Source organism: Alosa alosa, chromosome 20, assembly GCF_017589495.1.
Source record: "Alosa alosa isolate M-15738 ecotype Scorff River chromosome 20, AALO_Geno_1.1, whole genome shotgun sequence".
NCBI classification, from domain to species: domain Eukaryota; kingdom Metazoa; phylum Chordata; class Actinopteri; order Clupeiformes; family Clupeidae; genus Alosa; species Alosa alosa.
The window spans coordinates 19,562,407-19,584,536 of record NC_063208.1 but is presented as its reverse complement, the minus strand read 5'-3'; the positions used below and the strand labels follow the sequence as shown (position 1 = coordinate 19,584,536).

The 22,130-nt window shown below is 47.2% G+C and overlaps 1 protein-coding gene across 4 annotated transcripts; it reads left to right on the top strand.

Annotated features, from left to right (window-relative positions):
* The first annotated feature begins 306 nt into the window (after window positions 1-306).
* On the top strand, window positions 307-13,633 carry LOC125285258 (zinc finger protein 665-like). 4 transcript variants are annotated; one of them, XM_048229615.1, is made up of 7 exons: window positions 307-369; window positions 2,939-3,075; window positions 3,313-4,285; window positions 4,672-5,149; window positions 8,663-8,760; window positions 10,934-11,421; window positions 12,977-13,633. In XM_048229615.1, the coding sequence occupies exons 2-7, from the start codon at window positions 2,944-2,946 to the stop codon at window positions 13,601-13,603; spliced, it is 2,796 nt and encodes a 931-aa protein (XP_048085572.1). In that variant the 5' UTR covers window positions 307-369; window positions 2,939-2,943; the 3' UTR covers window positions 13,604-13,633. The 4 variants fall into 4 exon arrangements, with proteins under 4 accessions (XP_048085572.1, XP_048085574.1, XP_048085573.1 ...); XM_048229617.1 differs by having other exon boundaries at window positions 314-369; window positions 2,936-3,075; window positions 4,678-5,149; XM_048229616.1 differs by having other exon boundaries at window positions 314-369; window positions 2,936-3,075; window positions 4,675-5,149.
* The last annotated feature ends 8,497 nt before the right edge of the window (window positions 13,634-22,130 follow it).

Genomic DNA, 22,130 nt, shown 5'->3' with positions numbered 1-22,130 from the left:
AAAGATGCAGGTCCTGAAAGCAAGACACGTGTGGGTTGCAGGATGATGGAAGGCATAGGCTTGAATGTGGGATTAGTCTATCTAGGAAGATCAAGTAGATCGTAATTAAAAAAAAAAAAAAAAAAGGAAATGACAACAAAACACACAGATGTGTAGCTTAATGCACATAAACAGTAAGGTAATATACATGAAAGCATTCCAAATGCATAGATGGCCAGTAAAAGCAAAATACCCGTCGCTGACATATGACGCCAATTGAATAACTGTGCTTGTTTATTATTGGCTGGCACTCCAACCAATCGAGGAGAGGGATGTTGGCAGTTCGCTACTCGTCGCAAGAAAGATTGTGTTAATTGTGGCTACGGAAAAGTAAGTAAAGCTATGAATTACACTGATACAAGTGTATCGTTCGTGGTTTATTCAAAACACGTCCACTGTCGACTGTCGCTGCCAAGTGTGATACTTTTTGCCTTTTCCACCGGACAAGGGACATAGACATTTGGCGTGGCAAGGAGCGGCCATTGTACCATAGAATCCACAATGGCGTTGCAGACTTTTTGGAGACAGCTGGGATAGCAGATCTTAGTTCATCAGAATCGCTTTATTGTTTTCCAGTATTGTTTCTTACTATTTTGGCAAACATTGGGTTGATAATTTGTATTTTAACACATAAACCGCGAGTCCGCCCGATTTTCACAAGTTTGGATTTTTACAATGTTTTGTTGTAGGACTAGAAAATAATAATAACCGGAAACAAATATATATTTTTGCAAGAATTAACGTTTTACGAACTAACCTTATTCTAATTAAACCTAGGCCTATTAGATCCAGAGATTCCTAGAAACTGGTTATTCTAGAACTCCACCAGGGGGAGACGTAACCTCATTTTTGCTCATGGATGTAAAACCATAAAAAAATAATTTTAAGTACCCATATTAATATGCTATGACCATCGACCCTCACACCTTTCTTTTAACTGTGAGGGTGATTTCTCATGGTTTGTATTGTTTAGAAAATCAGACTTCATAGGTTTAGAGTTTGACAAGTTGCAAGCTGCTGGTGGCCTTTTTTGCTGCTAGAGTATAAAGTGGTGTTGCCTGGAAACAACCTACACATTAACTGCCAACATTTCTCTCCCTAATTTGCTTTAATCAGTAAAGAAAGATCTCCCCTCTAGTGCCTTGTGCCGAGCGCAAGCAGAACTCCGTGCCAACGCTTTTAGAGGATTAAAAAACAAAATGGTTTCATCTCCTTGCAAAATCCTCACTGTATGCACATTATGTGCTGTTAGACCGCCGGGCTTCATCTCCAAAATCTGTCAGTCTCTCTGCCTCCCAGCTAAACTTGCTGTCATCATGGGTGCCAGTGCCTTTCTATCCAGCACCGCACCGTAACCCTTTCACTGCCAGCGTATGAATAGCTCTCTAACCCAGAGCTAAGGGAGTGAGTCATGTGCCCTTTCCCCTTGTGAAACAGATTCGTGACGAGGAGATGCTCAACTGCACTGTCTTTAGGTGAAAGCTGCTTCAGAAGTGATGCTTGCGAGATGATTAAGGAGTGAGGTTGACCTGCCTGCCATCTGGTTGTAGCCTACTAAAGGCAGCCTTGACGTGATTTACCTCAACAGCAAAAGAAGAGAATTATCAGCACAAAGGTCAAGAGATAATTTGCAAGAGGGCAGGGATGTCATGTTTCCATCATCTCTTTTCTTAAGGCCACACTGGGGAAAAAACAACCAATTTTAGATGTGCTCTGTATAGAATTATACCACAACCATAGGCCTACTTAGTGTGTCATTCTTGATTTAACAGAAGAATCTTCTAGAAATGTCACATTACAAACACCTAGACATGAGAGCGTGGAGGTGAAGGTGGAGGCAAGCCACGCAGACATCTGCCCTGTTCCCAGTGTCAATGTGAAGACACAGAGTGCACAGAGCAGGTGTATCGAACGATCTCTCATATCCCGTCTGAGTCTGTTGCGGGTGAAATGCTCGCGCCGCCAGCACCGCACACGGCACAGGAAATGACATCCATGCTGCCACTATCTAAATCCTGATTCAATGGGCAGATCACCAGGTGTTCCTCTCATCGAGGGCGCCGTGTCATTGTCATTACGGCGCCTTGATAGACGAGCAAGCCACTGGAGATGGAACAAGAAGATAGCTAGACGTTCAAAACCAGCCACACAAAACAAACACACACATATACACACACACACACACAGAGTTGCGTACAAACATACTCAGCTACATGCTGAGGCACTTAAACAGTGGAGTGCAAGCAGTTGAGCATGTGCTCGTGTGATCCGTTCTACACGGCAGGTCATTGTCTGCTCGTTGCATATGTGCGTGGGGGTGGCGAATGGGTCCTCAGCCAAACTGTTTGTGAATGGCCATCTGTCTGCAGCAGTAGGCTTCTCAGACAAACACACCGAGAATCCAATAAAGAAGAAAGAGAGACACAGAGAGAGAGTGAGGGAGAGAGAGAGAGGGAGAAAGGAAAGAGGGAAATAGGAAAAACGAGGGACTCATGCTGGCTGTTTCACACCCAAGGGCCCTGGATTGCACAGCTAATGTCATTCCAGTTCCAGCATGTCATTCTGCCTGCTCTCTCTCTCTCTCTCTCTCGCTCTCGCTCTCTCTCTCTTACCACCAACATGTGCTTGGTGAATGATTAGAGGCACTCTGCTTGCCTCTAAGTAGCTGCCTTTTTTGGGTTGATTGTATGTGTGAGAGTGTTCCTCCTAAAGTAGGCTTAATTTGTCTGGAAGTGATCACTGAAGAGGCTGTAGTTGTATACGTACACTTTGCCTGCTGTACTTTGCATTTAAAAGTAAAGTTAGGCTACTATATTTGGGAAAGAAAGTGAAAATAGTTATTTGCTCTGTGTGTTTGACGTCGTCCATATAACTAGTAACTGTGTGTTTTCCAAAGCAGGGGAAATGGATGGAGAGTCCTCCCTCTACATGTGTCCCTGCTACAAACTCTTCCAGTCGCTCGAGGAGGTGCTTGTTCATCAACTCACCTGTCAGACTGCCAACAATGCCATAGCTCCCCCTCCTGCACAGGCTGAGGTACTGCAGCTCTCAGTGGAAATCAGAGTGAAAATCACTGGAGTTCAGGCTCATCTAATTAATCTGTCTTGATACTGATGCTAATGTCACTTTAATTCATGGTTCATGTCTCGCTGGGCAGCCGAAAGCCCCATCTGTTCTTTGTTCATTCATTTAATTCACTTCATTGTTCTGTGTACAACTCTCACGTAAAATCTCCCCTGTTGTCCTCCCCGCTTCGCTGTCTATCTGCTCCAGGCTGCTGAATTGTATGCAAATGCTCCCGCCGGACAGTCCCTGCCCGCTGGCCCGGTCCAGGCTGGTCCTGATCCACATCACCAGGCCCTGGACAGCCTGTCGGCTATTGTTCCAGATCAGGCGCCGGGCCAGCGCCGTCCCCCGGTGCTGCCGCCCGGCTCAGCGGCGGCGGTGGACGCAGCCAAGCTCAACGGCCTGCTGCTGGGCACGCGGCCTCCCCCGAGGAGGGCCCTACCGCGGCAGGCCAGTCAGGCCGGCCTGTCCAGCACACCTGCGACCGCCCCGCTGATTCGCTACCAGTGCGGCGAGTGCGGGCTCCTGTTCGAGTCGCTCCCCCTGTGGCAGCGGCACAACAAGCTGGGCCAGTGCGGCCAGGAGGCTAGGAAAGGGCCAGTAACGGAGGAGAAGCCGGCGGAGGGAGAGAGAGAGTGCGAGAAGAAGGAGGTGGAGAAGGAGAAGAGCGAGAGTGTCCACATGGCTGAACCTGAGCCCCCTATGAAGATCGAAAGGATGGAAGAAGGGGATGAGGAAAAGGTCGAGGTGTCACAGTGCAGTGAGAAATTGGCGACCTTTGACCATTCCTACCAGGGGATAGAGGCGGGGGGAGAAGGGAGCTCTAAGGATGAGGTTCCGAGTTCCTCTAAACATGGTTCCGAGTCATCCCCCTCGACCTCTGCGGAGACCCACGTCTCTTCCCCCTCGGAGGAGATGAGTCTGGACCGGACATTCCTGTGCGTGTGCTGCGGGGCAGCCCTGGGCTCCCTGGAGGCTCTGGCCAGCCACCGCAAGGCCCGCCACGGCCTGGAGGGGGCGCTGCACTGCTGCCAGGTCTGCGGGAAGGAGTTCATGAACACCACACTCTTCCTCTACCACCAGCGGCAGCACCGGCAGCAGGGTCCGGCGCAGTCCACTGAGGCATCCCCAGCACGGGCTGGACTGGTCAGCCAAAAGTCTACCCCCCAAATGAAGTCAGGTGGTTGGATCACGTTTCATAGCATCGTTGTTGACACTTCATTGTATATGTTGATTGTAGTATGGATTTATATGACATTCATCAGCATTTCCGAGGCAAAGTTAAGCTCTATAAATAATAACCTTACAGTCTGCCCTGAAAAAGTTTTCTCAGAACTCATTTAAGTTTTTATGGTTTATAAATACATGTTTACATTGCCAATTTAATGACTAATGTTATTTCGACTCGTTGCATGAAAGTCACAGCCGTTTTGATTCAAATTACTTTTTGGTTGTCTTGGTAACTGTCCATGTCCAAGTCTATATCAAGTCAAGTGAATTCCCTGTAGATCAGAAGCACTTTCAAACTGTACATTTAACAAATGTTATAAATGTTATACTTTATAGAAGCAGTGGGAGAAGGGGCAGTTAGAACCACGGAAACTGTGACTGATTCAGCTGTCGTCCATCCCCATCCTATTGGTCCTGTCTTCACGCTGTCTGCCAGCGTGGAGCCATGCCCCCACTGCGGCCAGACCTTCAAGCGCCGGTGCCACCTGCGCGCCCACCTGCAGTCCCACTCGGGCCACAAGCCGCACCACTGCGACCTCTGCCCCAAGGTCTTCGCCTACAAGAGCAATCTGGGCCGCCACCGGCACACGCACAGCGGCACCGCCGACGCCGGCTCCGACGAACGCCCCCACGTGTGCGAGCGCTGCGGCCGTGGTTTCGCGCACGCCGGCTCGCTCAAGCAGCACGCGCTGCTCCACGAGCGGCAGGACGCCCGGCAACAGGCGCAGCCTGGACAGGAGGGGGCCCCTCGGCCATATGCCTGCGCTGACTGCCCGGCCAGTTTCCGCACGCAAGCACAACTGCAGGTGCACAGGTGAGCTTTTCAAATGACAGATGTTATTCAAATGATGTTTCAAAGGTTATAAATAATGCTTATTGAGTTGAAATAAGGTTTAAGGGTCTGGGGTGTGGAGCCTGAAGGTTTTTTGCCTGACCTTTGCCCTGGGGGAACTATGCTTTAAGGGTTCTGTGTTACAGAGAAGGGATTACTATGATGCTAAAGGCTCCTATGGACAACTCTTCATCAGAGGTCTCTGAATAGGACCTAACTAGCAAGCCGCATTCTTTTTCTTTGAGTGTATCTATTTTCTGCTTTTGTTTTGGTCTATTTATCCTATCTTGTTAAAGAAATTCATTTTCTCCTTGGTTACATCAGAGTTGTACATCACTGTATGCATATTGAACAGGCCTAATAGGTATGAACAAAGTGAAACAATAGCACCATGAGTAGGCCTACTGCATATTAAGCAATATTGCCTTCTTAGCAAAAATGCAGAAGCGGCAACTCTAGCATGTGGATAACGGCTCAGATGTCAGCGGTGGCTGGCAGTGTCCCTTTGAAACAGGCTCCCAACTTAGGATGCCAGCTCTCCGCTCCTCGGCCCACACAGGGATGCTTGTTACCACACATACCCATCCTCCCACCCACACAAACACACACACACACACACACACACACACACACACACACACACACACACACACACACACACACACCACCCTGCCCTGCCCCATGCCAGGGGCTGGTGTTTGGATTAGACGCTCGAGCGGACGGAACACTCCGGAGCACTCCCGTCATCAGGCCGGGCCGCGTGAGCGGAAGTAATCCCTCAGTGACACATCTCATTAGCTTTCATGGGGGGCCCCTGATTTCCAATCTGATTAAATCCCCCATTAAAAACCAAACCTGTGCCCGCGCGCTGCCCCTCTTCTCTGCCAACGCCACAACAACAACAGAAAAACAAAAACGCATCCCCATTCCCCCTCCTGCAGGCCAAGTCATGGGTCCTGCAAGGCAGCACCAGTGGTGTCACACATCCAACCCCTCCTCAAAGCCCCCCACACACACACACACACACACTCTCCAGTATACACACATACACACACACGTGCACACTTTATGAATTCACAAACATTGTGATGTTTTCGATGCAACACCGTCCTGGCCATCCTCTCCCTCCAGCTCCCTAACTGCACGTCGGCGGCTCTGAAGGAGTCTTCAGGGTGCCCGAGAGGAGCCGTCGCAGCGTGACGCCGTCCCTAAGATGGAGGGGTGAAAGAATGAGAGAGAGAGAGAGAGAGAGAGAGAGAGAGAGAGAGAGAGAGAGAGAGAGAGAGAGAGAGAGAGAGAGAGAGAGAGAGAGAGAGCGGGGAGGGAAACGTCTTCCCGCTCCACGCTCTTTAATGTTATTTTTATAGCGCTATTAATTCCACATTGTCATTTTCACTCGACTTGCCTGACCGCTTAACCCTCTCCCCCTCAGCCTTTCTGAGAGACAATGTGAGCGAGAAAGAGAGAGAAAGAAAGAAAGAAAGAACGAAAAAGAGAGAGAGAGAGAGACAGAGCTAGCTCAATAGACCAGAACGAGTGGTAAACTCGATGACGGCCACGTGTGCTATGCCAGCCGCTACGTGTTTAAAATGAACTGGGAAGCACTTAGCCAAGGGGCTTGATTATATGGAAATTTTGATCAGATTCGCGAACAGCATGTAGAGATAATTTGCTGTTGGCTCTCTTAAAATGAATAGTTGAACACAATGAGTTCCGATATACATATACTTTGTGCCACCCTTTCCTGCCCCTCTTTCTCTCTTTCTTTCTCTCATTCTTCCTCTATCTGTCTACCTGTCTGTGTGATGGAAGGAGAGGCTAAGAGTAGTACTCTGTAAGTGCAAACTGCCAACTGTATAATGACCAATGTGTCATGATGCCGGCCTACCTAACTACAGGCAAGATGACAGCAGGAGTCCACCTTTAAGATATGAAAGAAAAAGAAAAACTGGCCCACTTCCAGGAAATTATACGGGAATGTAGTCATTTCTATGCAGAAGAAAAATTAGTCAATGTGTTATTCATCAAATGATTCACCTTATTTAAAATTTAGATGAAAACATTGGGTCTCATGAACCAACATTGTCTTTAATTTCTCTTATATTTTCTCTTAATATTCTTCTGTCAAGAGAATGGGTAAGAGAAATCAACTCCAGATGCCCCAAACATTCGTACCCATCCAAATCTACTCTTACTCTGGTGTGCTGAATGAATCACACTTGGATCATAAACTAGAAGCGTGTGGCCGACTGTTAAATTTTAGCATAGGGAACTATGAACTACTTAACATACATAACTTGAATCAGGTACTGATTCAACTTCTTTACTCTAGGAAAAGCAACAAAGTGCAGGCTCTGATCTATACTCAGTATATTAAAGTAAAAAGTATGTTAGCCTTTTTGAAGGACTGTTTTACCATCTGTTTGAGCAGACTGCAGACTACTGTACATACCGGTAGTTATTTCAGTTTAGCTTGGTGGCAGAATAGGCCTAGCTAACGGCAAATGACAAAACATAGAATATGACGTTTTGTCAGCTGTAGGCCTAAATATCCGTATGAAGCATTAGATTTGACAAAGAAGTCTTCCATTACCATATAATGTGACCAGTTTTTGGCTACCCCCTTTCGTGCCACTGCTATTATTGTCCCACCCATCAAATGTATGGAAGTGAAAGTGCAGTATCGTATCTGAGTAGTTATAATTTGCTACTTCCCACCTCTGCATATAAGGGCAGTGTTGGTGGTGCTGTGTGCAAAGAGTCTAGCATAAAACCAGGAAGAGAGCATCTAAGAGCAGTATGTTAGCCATTCAAGAGCTGTGTTTCTACAGTACAGTTCACAAATTCAACAACCTATTCAGTACTCTCAAAATAGTTAAATAAAACTTGATTATCCATGTGTTATTTTATGTTCCTCAAATTTAAAATGGATGTGTCTTTGCATTGAACCATTTGTGGAGATTGTTTTTTAATCATAGTAAGTGTGCTCTTGATCAATTGTAAGAGAGTTCTGTTAAGTGAGGAGCAAAAATACGAAAACATTGTTGAATGCCAGAAATCGATGGGCACTAAAAACAAAAACATTCGATTTGAATGTTCATTCGATAAAAAATTAGATGAAATTTGTTGGCCTCTTGCATGAGGGCTATTGTCTTCAATTAAGCAACAGCCATCAAATATGGCACATGTTAAACTGTGCACACTATCCACCAAGCACAGAACATGCAGGACATTTCTTCTCTCATTAATATTTCAGCGTAAAAGAACTGACCAGGTGTTTGGGGGGTGAATGGTCTCTGCCTTGGCAGATCCCATAGCCCAAAGCAAAGACACAGGGTGATGGTGATGTCTTGTGTTTTGACTGCACAGATGCAAACGCAGTCCCTTGGGAAAGGCTGAGGTCATGTCCTGACACACACACACACACACAGAGGTGTTTGGGTTGGGTTCAGGGTTCATTCAATGTTTGTGTTCGCTTGTCGTTTCTGTCTGCAGCTACAAGCACACTGGCAACTACCCTTTCTCCTGCTCCGTGTGTGGCCAGTCCTTTCTGCGCAAGAAGAGGCTGGAGCTGCATTCCCTCATACACCAAGGTACAATAAAATTCAGAAATGTGTGTGTGTGTGTGTGCCTGTGTGCGTACGTGTGCATGTGCGTGCACTTTGTGTGTGTATGTGCGTGCACTATGTGTGCGCAACGTGTATGTGTATGTGCTATGTGTGTGTGCACTATGTGTGTGAGCGCCAGCTGTGTCTGTGTATGAGAAAAGGGGGGGGGGGTGTGAGTGAGAATGGAGTGGAGTGGAGTGGAGGGGAGGGGGGTGAGGGGTAGAGTCTGCCAGCTTCGGTATTACTAAACTACTTCTGACTTGCTGTAGTCAGCTGTTGTTATTCTCGGCCACACGTTGCGTGACTGTCTTTTTCAGACACTTTTGGCATGTTGGATATTTTGGTCTCTGATGATCTATGAGTGTGTGAGTGTGTGTGTGTGCATGTGTGTGTGCATGTGTGTGTGCAGTGGTGGCGTTAGTGTGTGTGTTTGTGTGCATATGCGTGTGTGTGTGTGTGCATGTGTGTGTGCAGTGGTGGTGTTGGCGTCTCTATTGTGTGTGTATATCAAGTGCATGTAGAGGTGATTGCAGGGATGTGTGTAGGCATGTTGCAGGGATGTGTGTAGGGATGTGTGTGTGTGTGTGTGTGTGTGTGTGTGTGTGTGTGTGTGTGTGTGTGTGTGTGTGTGTGTGTGTGTGTGTGTGCGCGTGTGTGTGTGTGTGTGTGCGCGTGACTTAAACCAACTTCCTGTTCATGGCTATCTGCTCTGCCTCCCATCTGAAACCCCTCAGGGCGTAGTCCAGCCAAGACACCAAGATGGAGAGAGACAGAGAGAAAGATGTAGAAAATGAGAGCGAAAGAAAGAGATGGAGAGGCTAGAAAGAGAACAGAGAGAAAATATGAGGCGCTGTCCCAGTGGTTGCTGCCTAATTACTTTAATGAAGTAATTTAAATAAATTATTTAATTACTTTTAATTTAATAACTTTAGTGTAATTGATGCCAACATCTGTAAATGCTAAAGCTTTTTAAAAAATAGCAGAGAAGAGAGCCAACCCCCAACGCCCCATCCACCCCTACCCCCCCAACCTGACGCCACCACTAGTGCCATGGCTGGCTAGCCTACACAGCCACCACAGTGCCATGGCTGGCTAGCCTACACAGCCTATGATGGATCTGTGTGGCTCTTCCCCTTCCCATGTTAGGAGCTGCTGATTTATCTTGATCTTTTACGTCTCTGTTAGCGTTATTAAATTACGAGTCATGCGCCCCACACGACCCCCTCAAACCTCCCCTTCCACCCCCATCCACCCGACATACAACCCCCCCACAACACACCCAACAACACACCCCGCCGGCAGCAGCCCCTGTCAAGGGCAGAGAGGCACTGGGCGAACGTCTCTCCCCAACCCCCCAGCCCCATTGTTCTGTTCTCCTCTACCCATGTGAATAGCCACATCTTTTGACTAATGAAGCTGTACTAGATGACCCCACACACACACACACACACACACACACACACACTCCCGTCCACCCCTCCTCCAGCTCACGGGCCGTTTCTGTTGCGTCAGAGGTGTGGGGATAATGAGGGAAATATTACTCTGAAGCCAAAAGACTTCCTAACGTGACTCATAAATTTATTTGTCACTTTGACAAATGAAGGCGGCAGTCCTTGTGTGTTTGCTAGTCATATTTTCTCTCTTCGTTTCTCTCTCTCTCTCTCTCTCTCCCTCTCCCCCTCTCTCCCACCCACTCTGTGTAATCGTTGTAAGTCATGCAGGCGTACATTTATAGACTTTGCCGAATGCTTGTGTTCTCTGTTGGCGTCTCTGTTGTGTATTTATCACTTTACTCAGGGTTGGTGTGTGTGTGTGTGTGTGTATGTGTGTGTGTGTGTGTGTGTGTGTGTGTGTGTGTGTGTGTGTGTGTGTGTGTGAGTGTAGGCATTTTGGGGGAGGTGTGCATTGGTGCGTTGAAGGGTGAGGGATGGGCAGCCTCAGGCAGTGGGTCATTTCACCTTCTCTCCAGAGCTCCACCTGAAGTGTTCCCAGTCACTCATGAAAAAGCCTCTCTCTTTCTCTCTCTCTCTCTCTCTCTCTCTCTCTCTCTCTCTCTCTCTCTCTCTCTCTCACAAACTCTCTCTCTCTTTCTCACTCTCTCTCTCTCTTTCTCACTCCTCACTCTCCTCCCTTGTTTCCAATCTCTCTCTTTTCTCAGGCAAGCAGCCCGTTCCCTGCCCCCGCTGCCCCGAGCTGTTCCTCGGTCAGTCTGAGCTGGACGCCCACCTGCCCATCTGCCCGCGCAAGACGCACCCGGCGGGCACGGCCGGCGCCGAGGAGGACGAAGCGACAGGGAGGCGCGTGCGGCGCCGCCGCCGGGGCCAGTTGACCTGCGACCTCTGCGGTCACCGCTGCGTCACGCAGCAAGGCCTGGACCTGCACCGGCTGGCGCACGCCGGACTCACGCCGCTGCGTTGCCCGCGCCCGCCCTGCCGCCAGCGCTTCGCCACCGAGGCCGCGCTCCAGGAGCACCTGCTGGTCCACGACGCCTCGTCCGCCGACGCCGAAGACGAAACGTCCGCCAACAACGCCGGCCCTGCCGTGAAGCCGCGGCCATACCACTGCAAGGACTGCGGCAAGGACTTCACCACGGCCTCCTCGCTCAGCGTGCACCTCCGCATCCACACTGGGGAGCGGCCCTTTCAGGTGAGACGCCGAGCGCAAAGTGGGCAGTGGGCAGTGGGCAGTCGCCGCAGTTGTGGAGGAGACTGGGACAATAATAGCCTTCTAACACAGCCATTTTGGACTCATAAAAGCCATAAACTTGTTTCATAGCTGTTTAGTCATTATCCTCTTAACACAGTGAGTAAACCTGGAGGAGGACCTTTAACACAAGCAAAGCAGAAAGAGGAGGAGGAGGAGGAGAGGTGCAAGTGGGGGGCGTGGGCTACAAAAGTAATGAAACCTCAGGGAATAAAGGAAATAAAACGCTAAAGCAATTAGGCCATGCGGCATGGGGCTGGCCATAACGCTTAAGGATAGAAGCTCGCCTCAGCTCAGCTTGGTTGGTTAAGCCACTGGGCGGAACAGTAAACGTGAGGCGAAGGGGATGTTTTTTTAGAGGTGGGCTCAGTGCACCAAACTGTGCTAGGGCTATCCGACGCAAAGAGAAACGACAGGCCGTGGATGTTTTTCTGAGAGTATCAATCATACACAAAGTCCTACATAGAAAGTAAAAAATAAAAGTAAATTCATTGTTTTTGGCCACCTGGAATGCAACTCTAGTGTCCATGTCCTAGACATACAGGGTTGGTGACCCATGGGTCCAAGTCCAACCTGCGGTAATTCCCCGAACCCACTGCCCATCCCTCTCTCTTACTCATTTCCTCTTCACTCTGAACCATCCCATCAGATAACAGCTAAAAGGTACAAAATAATAACTTTCTATATAGTATAAGTATAATGAAAAGTACAAAATTATAATGAAATGAAATAATTCACACCAAGCTATTGAGCAAGTGCATACAGTACAATGCAAGTTGAGGTGTACCGAGTATATTAAACGCAGTCTCAAATCTTCAGTTATGAAAGTAATTCAGTATGTTATTATGATTGATTCGAAGGACACAATGAATCATCATGGAATATTGACACATAGCTTAGTCCATAGCTCCTGTTACGCCTCTTTCAAGATTTTGATGATGAGTCATTAGTTACATTAGTGCATGGATCACACCGGCTACTAGACTCAATACCCATAAATCATCGAGACTGATGCAGTAATGATTGCCCTCACTGGATTGGACTTTGGTTCGGATGAACCCGCTTTCCTACATGCTACTGAAGTACAGCAAACAGATGTCTCCGTCAGGTGGTTAGTTTGTTCACTTCCTTTCTTGGAACTGCCCCTAGAATAAATAGTGTGCCCTCAAACCTCATTGCTGGCCATCTGCTGGCCATCTGCTGGCCATTTCTTCTGAAATATTAGCATATTTCAGAAGAAAAATTAAAGTGTTAGACCATAAATTAACTTCTGTGTTCAGGTAACAAAATGTGACTGGGAAATGAACGGAAACAGGCTTGAAATAGTATTGTAAGATCCTTCAATGAGAATTTCCTGAAAGTGTGGAAACCCTGGTGTAGCAACTGATTTTGTTTCATGAATAATTATGTGTCGTTGGAGTTGTTTATGTTTGTGGTCATCTCTCTCTCTCTCTCTCTCTCTCTCTCTCTCTCTCTCTCTCTCTCTCCTGATCTACAGTGCCCCCAGTGTGGTAAGCGCTTCCGTCAGATTCCACACCTGCGCGACCACGAGCGGCTGCACAGCGATGAGCGTCCGTTCGTGTGCAGCGTGTGCGGGCGCAGCTTCGTGCTGGCGGCACGCCTGGCGGAGCACGCGCGCACCCACAGCGGCGACAAGCCCTACTCGTGCCCGCTGTGCCCACGCACCTTCCGCTCCCTGTCCAACCTGGGCAAGCACCGCAAGACCCACGCCGGCCACCACCGCCAGCTGCCGCATCCACCCTCCCCAGCAAACTCGCCCATCGGGTGGGCACGACCAGCGGCGGGGTGGTGGCGGTGCCCCAGGGCGAGACCCAGGCCCTGGTCCTCCCGGCCATGGGCGAGGGCCAGGCGGCGGTGCACACCATCCTGCTGCTCCACGCGCAGCCGGGCTCGGCCCCAGCGTTCGCCGCTCTTCCTCTGGGGGAGTCGGTGTTGTCCGGCGCGCCCTCCTCCTCCCCCGGCCCTCTCCTCCCCATCGCCCTCACCCTCCGCTCCCCTGGTGCTCATGCACCCGTCGGTTGCCCTGGACGACGGGCATCCCGGGCAGCTGGGCCCTGTCGTGTCACATGCCATCGAGGTCATCGTCACAGAGACGGGCGAGTAGAGAGAGAGAGAGAGAGAGAGAGAGAGAGAGAGAGAGAGAGAGAGAGAGAGAGAGAGAGAGAGAGAGGTGGAGAGTGAAAGCACAGTTTTGAAAAGACAGAGAGAGAGAGAGAGAAGAAGAAGAAGAAGAAGAGAGGGAGATAGAAAGAAAGTAGAAGAATGGAGACAGACCGGATGAGCAACAGAGACAGAACATGGTGTCAGAGGAATTGGTGCATGAACTGGGAAGACAGGACCAGATAAATGAAAAGGTGAACGAGAGAGAGCGCAAGGGATGAAGGGTAAGAGCTCAATAGACAGATAGATGGAGAATGGGAGCGCATGTTGCTTCAGGGCCTGAGAGAGAAAGGTGAACGGAGGAGAGGTTAAAAGGGGGGGAAGGGTGAATTATGGTGCAGATCAGTGACGGAGGAGAGAAAGGAGAGATTTACACACAGCTGTAGGCAGAGGCAGGTTACTGAAGGTCAAAGGTCACATGGAGGGAGACGAAGGCTGAAAGGTTTTAAAGCTAAAGGTTACAACTCGAAGAGAAATTTCATGAATGTGGGAAAAAATGGACACAGCCGACACTGCAAAGGTGGAACAAACTGAATATAACTGAAGATGTATTTGTAGGCATGAGGAATATGGAATATAATTGAACAGGTGTACAGTCTTAATGTATGAAGTGTCTTGGAATAAAAGAAGAGTTTTTCTTTTGACTTTGTGTCCACCCTTTATGTGGAGGAAAAAAACCTTTGGAGTCGTGGTAATTTGTCTCTTCCAACTGATTTAATAGGTTTTATCGGCAAGGCGATAAAAGGCCAGTCAATTGCCAAAGTAGCCTTGTGCGATGTAATGTATTTTTAAATCCATACCGTTTAACTCATGATATTAATAGTCAAACCAGTCCTTCTTTTCCCCGATTAATTGGTGGCTTTTTCAATGCAGATATGCACTTTACCTCATTGATAAGCCCAGCAAACTACAGTCCAAATGCTTGTTCTCTTCCTCTCTCTCTTTCAGCCTATCTCTCTCTATCTTTGTCCCTGTCTCTCTCTCCCTCTCCCCTCTCTCTTTTCTCTCTCTCTCTCTCTCTCTCTCTCTCTCTCCCCGAGACACCTAAAGGGGAGATGAGTCAATAGTGCTGCCATGGCAACAGAGTTCAAATTATGGGATGGCTCGGGTCTAAAAAGAGTCAATTGGCAGCTGCCACCGAGGAGAGTGGAGCCAAACCCTAATGGTGTCAAGGTAGGCTGGATCATGCTGCCCCCAGGCCAATCTGGCCACAAAGAGCTGCAGGATTTCACCTGCTTTTAATCTCATGGGGAGTTGTGTATGTGTGTACATGTGTGTGTGTGCGTGTGTATGTGTGTGTGGGCATGTGTGTGGGCTCGTTGAGGAGAAAGAGGTTCTTCCCCCTGCTGCAAAAATGGAAAAACTGCACTCTCAAACGATGCCTCACAGGGCTCTCTGCGGAGTTTATTATGGAGGTCCCTTAAACGGCCTAGCGCGACCGCGACAAACGAGCCCATAAGACCGTCAGATGGTTATGGAGCATGGAGGACATTTTCCGACGAGCCCCGCATTAGACCTCACCATTTCTCTCGCCTCGGCCGTCCGATAGCTTTCCTCGGGAGCAGATTGCGGGAGATTACCTTTGCTCATTTATTGCCAATTATGAAAAGGACAACATTTAAACACGCCCCGTCCCCCAACAACTCCTGCCCCTTCCTGCAATCAGCAGTTTGTTTGTTTGTTTATCTATTTACTTATTTATTTGTTTATTAGTAAGTGCTAATATGAGTGGGGGTCTGATGCAAAGAATTGTAAGCAAAGACCTGAGAAGATATTAATGCAGAGAGTGCAGCAGCCACCCCCACTATAGTCCTCATCACCATCATGCATATAATCATGTTCAGGTACACACACACACACACACACAGACATACACACAGACATACACACACACTCATGCACACATACTTCTTTATTGATTTCCTCTGGGGATCAATAAAGTATCTATCTATCTATCTATCTATCATACACTCCCTCTCGACTGTACATGCACTCGCACACTCTCAATTGTATACACACATACAAACACTCTCTCGGGTGTATATACACACACAAACGCACACACACTAAACTCTACACTCGTACACACACACACACACACACACACACACACACACACATATGTGTAGTGCAGGGCCTGGTTGACGTGATGTGTGTGACAAGAGGAGTGCAGAGGAGTGCAGTGGAAGAGACAGCCGGCTGGACGCAAGAAGGCCCGAGGAGGAGGAGGTGAGACACACCGTTTAACCTGACAGCAGCCGCTAGTCAAGGAGGCCACGCTAACCACCCCCATACACACAAACACACATATATATATATATATACACACACAGAGATACACACTGAAGTGCCTCATGACCTGTGTATGAACACACACACATAAGGCACACATGCAAAGGGCACACGCAGACACATGGGTCTCACTCATACATTCTCCACACACACACACACAGATACACACACACAGATACTGGCTTTTGTAGTCAGATGAGTGCTCACACATAGCCATTCATCCATGCAAATGTAGACATGCAAGTTTCACATGTTCGCACACATAGAGGTTTGCAGGGTTAAATGTGCAATGACACGCAAACGTACACACACACACACACCCACCCACCCACACGTGTGCACGTGTTGCTGCCCACCCTGACCCCACACACACCATTATGTAGGCAAACAGTAACACACATTTTCACACCTTGACACAGATTGACGCTGGGATGTGCAAAAGGGCACACCGCGGTGCATGGGTCGGCATGCACACATACGCTCGGCCGCAGACGTCAAGGCCGATGACTCCCTTCTGACAGCAGGCCGCTCTTCCCCATTGACTGACAAGGCCTCTGATTAATGCTGATTTCTTTCAACTTGCATAAAGTTAATGTCATGCACTCTTCCATTCTCTAAACATGCAGTTTCAGTTTTATGATGTGGCCCCCAGGGGTTAACCTCTTTTTTTCCCCCGGTTCTAAGCGAGTCTTCCTGCTTACCAGGTACTCGCTGTGACAGGGAACATGATGTTAATAGGAGGGGAAAACGGTTCACATTAAGCCGGCCATTTCTCTGTGCGCCAGCTGTCTCCCTGTAGCATGTTCCATACAGTGACTACAAGCCATAATTACTCAGCAGAGTAACCTGTGATTATTTACCAGACGAGTCTACAAAAGACTACTAATTCTTTTAACCCTGTCGGGCCATCCTTGAACCCTGTGCTGTTTCTCTCACTTTGACCTTTTAGTTACTCCTGTGAAAAAGGAAGAGGACAACAAGGCGTGAATTATAAGATGAACAGCAGAACGGTTACCGGTTTGCCCTTTTATCCTCGGTATCATCATCATCAATCATCATCATCATTCCCATCGTCATCATCATAGGTTAACCTCATTCAACCTCATTCATAGCATAGATATAAATTTAAGCTATGTCATAATAAAATATTTATAATATATATGTGAATTAGCAAAAACCTCTTGTTCCAAAGCAATGCAGCATACTATATGTACAGTGAAATGCTGAAAAGCAGCATAACACATTTTGTTTATATAGGGGTCATTACAGAGCATACACTCTGCAGTTCCCTCTGGAAACACTATCCCTGTTGGGTCTGAGGTACTTTGCAGTGTCTGTCAGACAAGTCCATAAATGAGAATCGGTCCTAATCATATAAAAAAATACGATTTAGCGCAAAATATCAGTACTATAATATTGATAAAATAATATAACATTTAACAATATGAAAATACATTTCATAGAATATTGGTCACTTGATGCTGGATTTTCAATAACATTTTCCTCAAAAGCCAGATTCCTAGGTGACAATGTGCATGTGCAAGAACTATCCTCACACAGATGTATAGACCCTTTCAAACCTGTTCCTAGAGGGTTTCCGGTTGAAACGTTAAAAACCAACACATATACTTTGAAATGAAAATGAATCAGACTTCAGCATAATGCTCAACAAAATATCGACATGAAAACTCAATGTTGTTTTCTGTACCACCGGAAACGCCTCAGGAACACACATGGTTGTATATGCAGCTGAAAAGGTCTATAATGAATGTATATACTTATATATTGTAAGTAATGTATATTGTATAGGTACAATAGCTCTGAGGATTAGCATCAAATGAATATGGGTGCAATTTGTCAAGTTGGGCAACAAGCAAAAATAAACAAAAACTAATTTAATAACTTGGCAAAACCAATTTGCTAATTTAATACCATGAGCAATATCCTGAGAGCACACATGGCTGGGTCAAAAAGACAAACGGAATACTGTAACATGGAAAACCCACGTCATAGTCTCAAAACCCGAGTGAGTCATGTTGCCATGATGGTCTTGGATGGTGGACATGTTTTTCTTGACCTGTGTGATTTGAGAATAATGCAATGTAAATGTATGCGCATGTGCATTATGCATGCACACAGACAATATACTGCAATTAAGCAGAAGTAATCCATGTTTTTGTTACGGTTTTAATCAGTAGTTTTAGGCCTTTCCTGTCAATAGATTCTCTCTACAGTATATCCATCTCTGACTCTCGTCTTATCTCTATTTCACATTGTGTCTCTTACAGTACACACACACACACACACACACACAGTACATACACACACATATACACAACCCTGTGGTCGGGTCACTGGCCTTGCTGAGGTGGCTGTACCTGTCTTTGACTTTGACAAAGTGCTCTTGTGTGTGTGTGTGTGTGTGTGTGTGTGTGTGTGTGTGTGCGGTTGTATGTGTGTGTGTGTGTAGGCGTATGGCAACAGCTTATCTCCATGTCAGAAAGCGCGCTGTGCAGGTGTTGGTGTGTGCTTGTCCATCTGTGTGCAAAGTGCACACTGACCTGTACTGTGGGCTGGTGATTCACTGCCTTCTGCACAATGTGAGTATAATTATGCCTGTGCTATTTGGTGTGTGTGTGTGTGTGTATGTGTATTTGGTGTGTGTGTGTGTGTGTGTGTGTGTGTGTGTGTGTGTGTGTGTGTGTGTGAGAGAGAGAGTGTGAGTGTTGGTCATACAGTTCCCTTCCTACTGCATATGTTCCCTTGTGTGCCTGTGTGTGTGTGCGTGTTTGTGTTTGTGTGTGTGTGTGTGTGTGTGTGTGTGTGTGTGTGTGTGTGTGTGTGTGTTTGTGTGTGTGCTTGTGCACATGTGTGTAGATCCATGTGGATCCATACATCTTTATCCGTCACACTCTGTGCTGCATCCCTGCGGCTGCTGTCGCCTCCGTGCCATGACATTACCGTCCTTCATCTCTCCCTCTCTCTCTCTCTCTCTCTCTCTCTCTCTCTCACTCTCTCTCTCTCTCTTTCTCTCTAATACACACTATCTCTCTCTCTCCGTTTTCTCTCGCTCACTCACGCCAACTGTCTCTGACTATCTCGCACATACAGTACTCTCTCATGCTCCCTTGTCTCTACCCTTTCTCTTGTTCTCCCTTCATCCACTCCTTATTCACCCTTGTTTTTTTTCACTCAGTGCATCCCTCTCTCTCTCCCCCCCTCCCCTCTCCCTCTCTCTCTCTCTCTCTCTCTCTCTCTCTCTCTCGCTCATTGATAGTAGAGGCTATGTGACTAGAATGCCGAGCACCTAATCATTATTCTTCCAGCAAGGCACAGAGCTGAGGCTGAATGTCAATTTTCTTCCTTTCCCCCCTCTCTCTCTCCCCACTCTCTCTCTCTCTGCCCCCTCCCTCTCAGTCTGTTTCTCCTCTCTCCCCTACAAACACTCTATCTCTCCCTATCCCATCATTCTCTGTCTGTCTGTTTCTCTCTGTCTTTCAGACATACACCACCTCACTGTTTCTTTTTTTTTGCTTCTCCTTCCTGATCCCTCACATACTCACCATACCTCTACCTCGTACTCTGTCCCCCTCTCTTTCCCTCTCTCTCTTTTTTTCTCCTTCTCTCCATCTCTCCCTCTCTCTCTCCCCTTCTCCTTCTCTCTCTCTCTGTGCTTTTCCCCTTCACAGCCGTCTCAGTGCCTCATGAACAGAGGGACCACACAGTCAGCCCCTGAAAAGAGAAACAGGAAGAGGGGATGATGCAAACCACACACACACACACACACACACACACACACACACACACACACACACACACACACACACACACACACACACACACACACACACACACACACACACACACACACACACAGCACACACACACACACACACACACTTACACACACACACACACACACACACACACACACACACACACACACACACACACACAATTAGGGGACACACAGTCTCAGTCATACACACATACACAATCATGGACACACACACACACAAAATTGTGGGGACTCACACTCAGACAGACAGACAGACACACGTACTCAAAAATGGGGACAACTGTGCTCAGACACACACACACACACACACACACACACACACACACACACACACACACACAGAAACACATGCTCCAGATGACATAGAATCATGAGGATGCACATCTGTGGCAGGATTGCCTTTAAATGAGTGAAGGCCTTTAACTGGCAAGGCTTGTCATCAAACGTGTCCTGATGATCACGACACATAAATACATGATTACAGCGCCGGGCTCCCCCTCACTGGAGTGCAGCGTGCCGCTCTGCGCCGTCTGCCTGCCTGTCTGTCTGTCTTCTGTTGTTTGAGCCAATTATCGCCTCTCGGCTCCTCTCTCCTCTTCAGCTGGGGAGCCTCTGGGCCTGACTGAAGTTGAGCCTGTGACCGTCCCCCCACTTACATGCACACACACACACACACACACACACACACAACACACACACACACACACACACACACACACACACACACACACACACACACACACACACACACACACACACACACACACACCACCACACAACATTAACACCACTACAACACTAGCACTAACACAAACACACACACACACACACACACACACTCATACACACATACAGTACACACCACTTCACAAACACACATCACTAACACAAAGACACACACACTCATATACTGTACACAAACACACATCACTAACGCAAAGACACACACACACACACTCTCAGACACAAACACACACAAATCACATCGGTGCAAACCATCACTTGTTCTCTCGACTCATCATCCACTTACTCCAAGGCGAAACATGGCTATAATGATAACAAACAAAACAAACATACAAAAAAACAAACAAAAACAAAACAAATGAAGGGAAAGGTTTGTACACACACCAACCAAGAATGAGTTTGTGAACCAATGAATTCTTTGATGGGACTGTAAACATATGCTGGTCTTTACACAGCATAAAGATGCGTTTAGCGGTGAGAAGCTTAAGCTGACATCAAAGGGCTTCTAGATTTTTCTACGAGCAGATGAGCACATAGGCACTGTGTCATCCGTGTGTTCCCGATAGAGGGAGGAAACTATCCTGATGCCCAGACAACAAACAAACAAACATACAAAAAAACAAACAAAAAAAACAAAAAATGATGTTTAAACAACCAACTACACACACCAAGTTGAATAAAAGTTTGTAAATGCAAAAGGAGCCAATATGAAACTATGTATGCTATGTTATACCTAAAGGCGTTTATATTAATATGTTTGTTTTGGCCCTTTTTTTTCATGATTGGATGAGCACATAGGCTTGTCCCTTGTTGAATAAAATATTTTACCCGGATTATAAGCCTGCAGTTCCCAAATGCCCCCTTTGAATATTTCACTATGTGGAATTTATATATTTCCCATATATTAATATGAGTATTTTGAATACTGCCCTTTTTAACATGATTGGATAGTCATTATCTTTTTCCCTTCATGTGATTTTTTTTATAATCCTGCAGTTCCCCTGTTTTTTTTGAAATAATTTTGGAATATACTTTGGCTCCATTATCCTTTGATGTTTTACTATCACAATCCCTCTGAACTCATTTCAACTTTGGCTCCGTTCGTCCCAGTCAAGTGTGAGATCGTGGCCACATATCACAGCCCTGTATCCCGTCATCTGCCAGCGCTCTGTCGAGGAGGAGGGGTGGGCTGCCATGTCCAAAAAGAAAATGAACTGATTAGGTCCATGGCAATGGCTTGGGCCAATTCAGATATCAAAGCTGTTATGATGTCCCACACTGCTTGTCCCTTCACTGAGTATGTTTGTATGTACGTGTGTGCGTGTGTGGCTATGTTTGTGACTGTGTGTATGTGTGTGTGGGTGCTTTGTTGTGTTACACACTGCACTGATTTCATTTAAGCAGTGAGATGTGGAGAACATTGATTTATTGATCCAGATATCAATCTCCTCTAGTTCACCCTCTTCTTCCTCTCTTAATATTCTAATCTCTCTGTCTTTCCCAAACACACACACACACACACACACACACACACACACACCCACACACACACACTGTCTGTGTGTCTGTCCTAGTATGTGATGGTGTAATTGGATGTGTGTTGGTGAGTGATTGTGTGTGTGAGAGACAGAAGGTG